Below are 9,784 nucleotides of genomic sequence, written 5' to 3'. Positions count from 1 at the left end.
AGGGGCGATATTCAAATATACCAAACAAACACATATGCGTCATGTTAAAAACAGTAAATGATAGCCAGGGGAGACAAACAGGAATATTGTGATTTATTTTCAAAGAGGAACTTAACAGCATTCACATTTCAGTCACTTTTTCTAGTTTTCTTCCAAAACAAGCACTTATGGATGAGATACAAAATAAAACATTTCTAAAACTCATTTAAAAATATATGGACAATCTAAATAACAATCATAATGACACAAATTATAAAGATCCAGTAGATTTCAGGTCAAGTCCCTCAGATGGTGTGATAATACAAACGCTTCAGTCGTCTTTCGATAAGGCATATGTGTGAATTTGATCACAGCTTATTATACCTAAACATTACTGTCATCAGTGTTCCCTCTAAGCTGCGCGCGTGCGCAATTGCGCACTGCTCGCACATTATCAGCGCACAAGAAAATCTAGCCAGCGCACAAAAATCAGGGCTCAAAATTGCTAAATAAGAAGCGATTAAGTCAAAGTTAGAGTGCATGAAAGTAAAAATACACGGGTTCCCCTGACTTTGTGTCCCAAATGTGGTATTTTGAAGTCCAGTCGAATTAGAACGAAGTTTAGTAAAGTTAGTAGAGTTTGTCAAGAACCGGCTTCTTCGGCTCGGCTCACTAAAAGGAACCGGCTCTTTCGGGTCCTAAAAGGCTCTTCAGGTTGTTTTTGCTTCTTTAATCCCAACATGACCAATTATTATGTAAAATTATGCACAAAATGACTTAAAGGAGGGGGGGAATAGAACAAAAAAGAAAAAAATACCAAAATGGAAAAGTAGTGAAAAGCTGAGAAATAAGGAAACAAAAGGAAGAGAAAAAAAGAAGGAACAATTTAGAAAAGAGACAGAAAAAAAGAAAAGAAAGAAATGTAGGAAAAAAAGAAAATAGAGAACAAAAAGAAAAAAGTAACAGCTCGGAAAAAATAAACACAATGACATTTTTTTTAAAGGAATTTTTAAAAAGTAGAAAAAAACGCAGAAAAAAGAAGAAAAAGTTTGTGTTGCATTCAAATAATTTCTAATTATATCAAGTGAATCTTGTTGCCAACATTGTACTTCCACAAAAAAATGTGATTAAGTACAGTTCTGTATCTTACAACCGACTCAATAAGCCCCGAAAAATGTTAATATTATGCGACAAAATATATCAGGAAATAAAAAGAAAAGGATATCTTGTGAAAGAATTGTAAGAATTGTAAGAACAAACGACCTTTACAATAGTACATGAGTCAATTCATTCCAAAAAGAAAAATAATTTTACATTGCTGGAAACTCAGCAAAATGTAACTTGATGTCAAGTTTTGGACATGTTTGATAATGAATTATCTTGCCACACTTGGGATTATGGTTGCTCACTGTTGTTTCAAGCGCTGCTCACCGACTTTGTGTGAACGCTCAGACCCGTAAGGAAAATTACAGGGAACATTGACTGTCATCCTAAAATAACATAAAACAACGATTCTGATCGTTGGTGATTAACATGTAGAGTGTCTGCTTTTTCATAATATAAAAAAAACGACACCATGTGTGCAAACATTCTTCTCGTGCTCTTCTACCCTCGTGGAGAATACAGACTGCTAATGATCATGTGGCGCAGGGAAAGATCCATTCATCTATTTCGACCCCATGCCTTCTCCATTCCAAGATGTCTTTACCTTATCTTAGTGCCACAATGGACATCTCTTTGGTTTCCTCACATTATCGGCGCTACAAAGAGGCTCATTTATACAAAAAGGGAAACACGTTTGTGCGATGCACCCTCCATGCTGAGTTGTTAAAGCTGCTCTCCAGCCATGAATGGAAAGAAAAAAATATTACGCACAGGAGGAACCCCAGGCACCGAGCAAAACAACACTGCTGGAAAATGTCCTGTTAGTAATCAGAAGGTGTAGGGTCCGATAGATTTAGAGGTGGATGAAGGTTCTGCTCGGACCTGAGTCTTCTTCCGTAGGGGCTAGGGGGATGTGGTCATTCCTTTTTGTATTTAAATCAGAAAAGTTCATGTCTCTGCCTCATGTCCTGCAAGTGGAACCACAAACACAGTGATGTCATCGCCCGAACCCAGCCTGTCGTTGGGAAGGCGCCAGCCACGCTCTTTGAGAACTCCCCGGGAGCGCATCAGCAGGTCCTGTGCCGCCAGTGTGTACCTGAAAAACGAAGAAGCCACATTTCATGAACGTAGCTGAGCTATTTTCACTGACGCAAGCACAGGAAAATAAACACAACGAGCAGATCTTCATCTAATTTCATCTCATCTCATCTTATCAGCCGTACCGCTTATCCTCATTAGGGTCGCAGGGGGGCTTGAACCCATCCCAGCCATCTCCGGGCAGTGGGCAGGGGACACCCTGAACTGGTTGCCAGCTAATCGCAGGGCACACAGGGACAGACAACTCATTCGCTCATTCACACCTAGGGACAATTTGGACTGGCCAATTCACCTGAAATGCATGTTTTTGGTACGTGGGAGGAAACCGGAGTGCCCGGAGGAAACCCACGCAAGCTCGAGGAGAACATACAAACTCCGCACAGGAAGTCTGGAGCTGGATTTGAACCCACGACAGGTTCCCATGACATGAACTGTGCCGCACAAGCGCTAACTACTGCGCCGCTGTGCTGCCCCGAGCAGATCTTAAATACCGTAAATTCCGCACTATAAGCCGCAACTTTTCCCCCAAACTTTCAACCCTGCGGCAAATTCAGTGATGCGGCCAATTTATGTAATTTTTCTAACGGCCGCCAGCGGCGCTCGAGTACAAAAGGTAAGATATAGACCGGTGGAATATATGCGCCGAGGAAGACTGCAACTTCACTAAAACTGGCCGCATGCGAAAGGCAACTTTTTCGCAAGTCTGCCAGTGGATCCTGACAGCGTGGGGCAGCATAAAAAAACCCACCATCACCAACGGGTTCCGAAAAGCCGGTCTGCTGCGTGACGCAGAGGAGGGCACAGAATTAGGAGTGGATGGGAGCGTGGGACGACGTCTATATAACAAAGTTTCTTTCCGACACTGAGGAAGACGACTTTGATGGCTTCAGTTCTAAGGAGGAAGATGAGGACGGTTTACCGTGATTTTTACAAGTACGGTATGTTTTTTTAACAGACCCGTTTACTGTGTTGCGAGCGTGTTGCTAGCATGTGGCTACCATTAACTGCCCGAATGAAAGTTTTATTATTATTATTAAAGCTTTGAAAACTCTCTCGGTGTACCGTCTTTCTTTGTAAATATGTGTAACTATGTATAATATGTACTTGCAACTGTATATTTTTGTAATGTATTTATTTGAGACACTTATTCTGATATGTTTTGGACAGGCAAATTAAAAAGAAGGGGCGTAACAAACGCGGGCTGACAGGAAGTGGGGACCGGTAAAGGTGAGTGTTTGTGGACACGGCGGACAATAGTGGATATATATTTTTCCCACCCTTACCTTTGGAAATATACACTTTTTTCCTTGGGTTACTTTCAACGGGACCCGGACTCTGCAGGTCTGCATCAAACCTTAAGTACCGGTATCATATTCCGTTCATTTTGCCGGCTGTGATTTTTGGACTGTGTACTTTAATGAAGGATATTCAGTTACAATCGTGTGACTTAAATTCAGGTCTGGGTTAATTTTGTGTTTGTGTTACACTTTTTAATGTGGGCGCATGCGGCTTATATACAGGTGCAGCTTGTGTAAGTACAAAATCGGTTATCCTCTTAAAATGTGGTGGGTGCGGCTTATAATCAAGTGCGCTCTATAGTCCGGAATTTACGGTAATCTGCTGTTGGCCTCGGCTCTTAAAGTGGGACACTAACTCACATAGCTAACCCGAAAAAGCCCTTCTTCACAAAGGTACTGTCATTGCATACTGCATACATAAAGAGGGGAAAAAAGCAGAGATGATAGATTTCCTAATGGAGTGGTTTTATAATCCCTTGGTTAATTTTACATATTTTCCATCTTGTTTTATTTTTAATTAAAAATTAAAGTGGCGTTAGGGTCAATGTTCCCTGTAATTTTCCACGGGTCTGAGCGTTCACACAAAGTCGGTGAGCAATGCTTGAAACAACAGTGAGCAACAGCAATCCTAAGTGTGGCAACTAAATCATTATCAAACATGTCCAAAACTTGACATCACGTTACATTTTGCTGAGTTTCCGGCAATGCAAAATTACTTTTCACTTTTGAATGAATTGATTAATGTACGATTGATTGCAAAGGTTGCAGGGCCTACGAAAGTCATTTGTTTTTCTCATTTCTCTCCACATAGCCAAGATATTTTTTTTTTTCAGTCTCATGCGCTTGTATAGGGTACTTATCGCCCTGGGGAAGAAACTGTCTCTTAGCCTGTTAGTCTTTGTTTTACTTACATGCTGAGAAAATACAGGTCTCTCTCTCTCTTTTTATTTTATTTTTTTAATTTTTTTGCCTTAGATTCAAGGCTCGGTGGCCTTTGGGGGGTATGGCGCCCGCACCGAGACTGGGAGGTTGTGGTTCAAGCCTCGGCTGAGTCATACCTAATACTTAAACATTGGTACCCGTTGCCTCCCTGCTTGGCGTTCAGCATTAGGGGTTGGAATTGGGGGGTTTGGTCACCTAATGACTCCCAACACCTCAGTTGGGTTGAGCGAGGGGGCTGGGAATCCCCTCCTCTAAATCAATCACCCAAAAAGAGTCAGAAATGACTCTAGCCACCTCCCACTAGGGGGATATGGCTGTGGTATATATATATATATGGATTCAATTTGAGCAATGATCTCAAATGGGGTTAAGTAAAGGCACTCTGGTAGTATCACAAGTGAAGTTTTATGGAACGTGGAAAGAGACAGAAAAGGCAGGACTCCCACTGACAGTGTTAAAGACAGACCAGAAAATCCTAGGGATAAAATTCAATGCGGATGGAGGAGGCGAGACCAACTGGGATGACGTGAGAAGGAAAGTTAAGCAAAGACTTTTTTTTGGTCACTAAGAAAACTGACAATAGAGGGGAAGGTCCTAATCATCAGAGCGATCGTCCTCCCACTGCTTTTGTCAATCAGTTTAGTTTTTATGCCCAAAAGAAGCTGTTACAACTGGACCGAGCTATCTTTCGCTTTGTCTGGGGCTCAAAGTGGGAAAGGATAAAAAGCCACCCTCCCAAATGACTACATTTTGTGCAGGCTTGGGGAGTAACGGAATACGTAGAACGGCAAAAATGATGTTGGATTTATTTTCATTTTGTTTCTGTCGCATTTAATGTTCGTTTTGCCGGAGATCAAAGAGATCAAAGCCAGGAGAGAAAGCTTACCACGTGTTGTGAGCCATCATTTTATTCATATTTAGTTTCTTTTGTCTTTTATTAGCATATTTGGTATCAGAGTAATCCAAAAGTAATTGAAAGTAATCCAGTTAAAGTAACCCTACCCAACCCTGGCTGTACAATATTCTAATGGAGCATTATTGGAATTAGTTCGGCCAAAACAACATTGTAGAACAATTGACCAATGACATGCGCCTTCAAGATAAAAAAAGTTTAGATAACGTAGTACTGTGAGTAAAAATAGTGTGATGAGATAAAATCGAATGCCTTTTTCTATGTCATCCAGATTCCTAGTGGTATTTTGAATAAACATTGGATTTGGGCCATTATTATCATTATCATTAGTAGCAGTATTACTCACGGCTCACAGATCCTATAACCAACAGCGTAATTGGGGCACTACTTCCTTTGGTGTGTCTTGGGCAATTACAGCCAAGCGGTACCCATTACTCTCCAGTCTGTTTTTTATTTTGGCAAGGGGTTTGATCCTGGTTTCCGTGGTTACCAGTAGGAGGGGAAGCCTACTGATCTGACTCAGACACAGCACCTTCATCATCCGGTCGCCATTGTTTTTCAGTGTAAACCGGCATCCCACTTTTCAAAGATCATCCAGGCCTCGGTATTGACATGCAACGGTGTGTGACAATACTGATCCTAGATCATTGTAAAAAAACAATTTTGTTCCGGAATTTTGAGTATCACATGATACATTATGCATTGCATCACTTGTGGCTATCATATTTTACTATCGGGATCTGGATTCAATTTCCGGTGCATCCACTGTTGAGAAAACGAGGTTGGCAGTATTTGGCAGCATAGGGGCGGCAGTGGCTCAGGAGGTAGAGCGCTCGTCTTGGGATCAAGAGATCGCAGTTCGAATCCCGGCTCCTCCTTACATGTTGAAGTGTCCTTGGGTAAGACACTGAACCCCTAATACCCCCAATAAGCAGGTTAGCGCCTTACATGGCTGCACGGCCGCTATTGGGAAATGTGAAGCACACTGTAAAGCGCTTTGGGAAGTCTTGACTTGAAAAGCGCTATATAAATGCAGATCATTTAATTTCATTGTCGACTGTCAACCATTGCTTAAATCTGGTAATTTACCACATCATAAACTTTGAAGGTTTTTTGGGGTAAAAAAGTGTGTTTACACAAATAGATACCAGTATAAGCAAAATTCAAGGGCAACTTCTTGTCTTTCTGTGCAGGCCGGTACTGAAGACCCACAGCCTGGTACCTGTCTGCACTTTGGTGGTTGCCAACCACTGATGTACTTGATGCTTTGCTAAAGAATTACAGTGGAACCTCGGTTTTCGAACGCCTCTCAGTTCGAACAAATCGGAGTTCGACCAAAAATTTCCAGAAATTCTTGCTTCGCTGTTCGGTCAAAAAATTGGAGTTCGAACGCCGGTAATGTGAGTGAGTACGCTAGGGTGCGATGCTGAGCGGCGTACAGGTGTAGATCGCCCCCACCCCTCGTGACCAACTGTTATCACGTGTGCACTTGCCTCTTTTTGCTTTCGCTTTTTATATCGGTGAACGGAGTGTTTTAGCCCCTAACTATGCCTCCGAAGAAGGTCGGTGCAAGCAGGACAGGTGAAAAAAGAAAAGTTGTTTGTACAACTATTGCCTTTAAGAAAGACATAATAGCCAAATATGAAAGAGGTGTGCGAGTGTCTGATCTTGCCTGCGCCTTCTGCTGACCACCACAAAAGTAAGAAATCCTATTCATAATTCTTTTTTGTATCCTTTTTTTATTTTTACACGTTCATGTTAGCGTAATCTTTTGTACGGAAGATAACGATAACACGAATGTACGATTAGCCTGGGTTAGCTTTATGATTACGTTGAACATTTAGGTAAACATTCAGGGTGTTGGAACGGAGCCCAAAAGTCAGGGTGTTGGAACGGAGCCTCCTTTCCAATGAAGCGCTAGCCACTTGTTGTAGAGACCCGGGTGCTAAATGACTTGTAAACGACCTGATTTTTTTATTTTTACACCTTCATGTTAGCGTAATCTTTCGTACGGAAGATTACGATGACGCGAACGTACGATTAGCCTGGGTTTGCTTCATGTTTACGTTAAACATTCAGGGTAAACATTCAGGGTGTTGGAACGGATTAAAACGATTTACATTATTTTTAATGGGAAAATTGATTTCGGTGATTGAACAAATCGGTTCTCGAACAGGGTCCTGGAACGGATAATGGTCGAGAACCGAGGTTCCACTGTTATTCATCTCTGTTCCGTTTCAGTTGCCACCAGTGCCAAGCTTTCCCCTTAACAATGACTGTAATTACCTCATGGGATCTGACGGATCACAAGACGCTAAGTAGGCCAAAACTGCTTCCGCCACCTCTTTGTCTGTGGTGACATCCCAAAGACCATCCGTGCCCATGACCAAGACGTCGTCTGGGCCGTGTTTGTTGTTGTCAAAGTCGTAGACCTGCACCTGTAAGATCAGTGTTGATTCATGTGTTATCTAACTGATTTGGGTTGTAGCAAGGTCTTAAAGTACATTCAGGTAACTTGATATCCATGCTTTTTGAAATATAGGTTGTCTCAAAAAAATGCAACCAACACACTTTAACAGATAATTATTTATTTTTTACTTTTTTCAAGACTGAACCGATTGAACTGAGTGATGGCATCTAAACTTCCTTGGACTTAATGGAAACTTTTCCAGTAGAGTGGAACCTCGGTTTTCGAACGCCTCTCAGTTCAAACAAATCGGAGCCTGACCAAAAATTTCGAGAAATTCTTGCTTCGCTGTTCGGTCAAAAAAATCAGAGTTCGGACGCCGGTAATGCATGAGTGCGTACGCTAGGGTGCGATGCTGTGCGGCGTACGGGTGTTTTAGCCCCTTATTATGCCTCCAAAGAAAGTCAGTGCAAGCAGCAAAGTTGCTACAGGTGAAAAAAGAAAAGTAGTGCGTACAACTATTGCATTTAAGAAAGAAATGATGGCAAAATATGAAGGAGGTGTGAGAGTGTCAGATCTTGCTAGGGAATACAGCATGGCTAAATCTACGATCAGTACGATACTAAAGAATAAGGAGGCTGTGAAATCTAGCGAATGAGTGCTATAAGCCAGCAACGGCCGCAAGTTTTGGAAGAGGTTGAAAAACTTTTGATCATTTTTCTCTCCCCACCGTCCACCTGCGCCTCCTACTGACCACCACAAAGGTAAGAAATCCTATTCATAATTCTTTTCTTTATCCTTTATTTTTACACGTTCATGTTAGCGTAATCTTTCGTACAGAAGATTACGATAACAGAACGTACGATTAGCCTGGGTTAGCTTTATGTTTACGTTAAACATTCAAGGTAAACATTCAGGGTTTTGGAACGGAGCCCAACATTCAAGGTGTTGGAACGGAGCCCCCTTTCCAATGAACCGCTCACCACTTGTTGTGGAGACCCGGGTGCTAAATGACTTGTAAACGACCTGATTTTTTTATTTTTACACGTTCATGTTAGCGTAATCTTTCGTAAGGAAGAATACGATAACGTGAACGTACGATTAGCCTGGGTTAGCTTTACGTTAAACATTCAAGGTAAACATTCAGGGTGTTGGGACGGATTAAAACTATTTACATTATTTTTAATGGGAAAAATGATTTCGGTGATCGAACAACATGCTGTCTTCAAAATACATCCATCCATTAGACCCGGTTAATGGGGAACAAAACCACCCGCTAAAAGTGAAAATCTGCGAAGTAGCGACGCCCCTTCAAAAAAAAAAAGAAAAAAAAGAAAAAAATCTCAACTCATCTCATTATCTGCACCGCTTATCCTCAGTAGGGTCGCGGGGGTTCTGGAGCCCATCCCAGCTATCCTCGGGCAGTGGGAAGGGGACACCCTGAACTGGTTGCCAGCCAATCGCAGGGCACATAGGAACAGACAACCATTCACTCGCTCATTCACACCTAGGGACAATTTGAACCGGCCAATTAACATGACATGGATGCTTTAGGAATGTGGGAGGAAACCGGAGTGCCCGGAGGAAACCCACGCAAGCACGGGGAGAACATGCAAACTCCACACAGGGGGTTAAATCTCAGGACCTCAGAACTGTGCCGCACACGCGCTAACCACTGCGCTACCGTGCTGCCTCAAAATACATTATCTCAGAAAACAGAAAAAAAATTGGAATACGGTATACCAAAGAAATATATGTAGATTCTATACAAAAACACGTAATATCCCTACACATTTGGATGTTTGAAAATATGGGATTACCTTTAAGACAAACCTATACAAATGGCTAGTAAACAAGTTAGAGGTAAACGGTTTCTCTTAAAGTTGTTTTTTGCTAATATGTATGAAAGTAGGTGCTCACCTCGGGTACGCAGGAAAGAAATGGTTTGATATAAATGTTGGAGCTATACACCTTCAGTTCATGATCCCCCAAACCACGAGTCACTCCAATAGTCGCCATTACCCTTGCCTGTTAACAACAAAC

At 41.9% G+C, this 9,784-nt stretch overlaps 1 protein-coding gene across 1 annotated transcript in view; it reads right to left on the bottom strand.

Moving 5' to 3' along the window:
* Window positions 1-2,031: 2,031 nt before the first annotated feature.
* ppm1j (protein phosphatase, Mg2+/Mn2+ dependent, 1J) overlaps window positions 2,032-9,784 on the bottom strand; it is a 49,209-nt gene continuing 41,456 nt past the window's right edge. The window contains exons 8-10 of the mRNA XM_088339005.1: window positions 9,662-9,769; window positions 7,621-7,772; window positions 2,032-2,179 (exon numbers count right to left, since the gene is read on the bottom strand). Coding sequence (XP_088195131.1) covers window positions 2,032-2,179; window positions 7,621-7,772; window positions 9,662-9,769 — 408 coding nt within the window. The remainder of the gene's footprint in view (window positions 2,180-7,620; window positions 7,773-9,661; window positions 9,770-9,784) is intronic.

Source organism: Urocampus carinirostris, chromosome 6 (genome assembly GCF_059441175.1).
Source record: "Urocampus carinirostris isolate Australia breed hairy pipefish chromosome 6, RoL_Ucar_1.0, whole genome shotgun sequence".
In the NCBI taxonomy this organism is placed as follows: Eukaryota; Metazoa; Chordata; class Actinopteri; order Syngnathiformes; family Syngnathidae; genus Urocampus; species Urocampus carinirostris.
The sequence above is the reverse complement of the archived record's forward strand: the minus strand, read 5'-3'. Positions and strand labels throughout refer to the sequence as shown.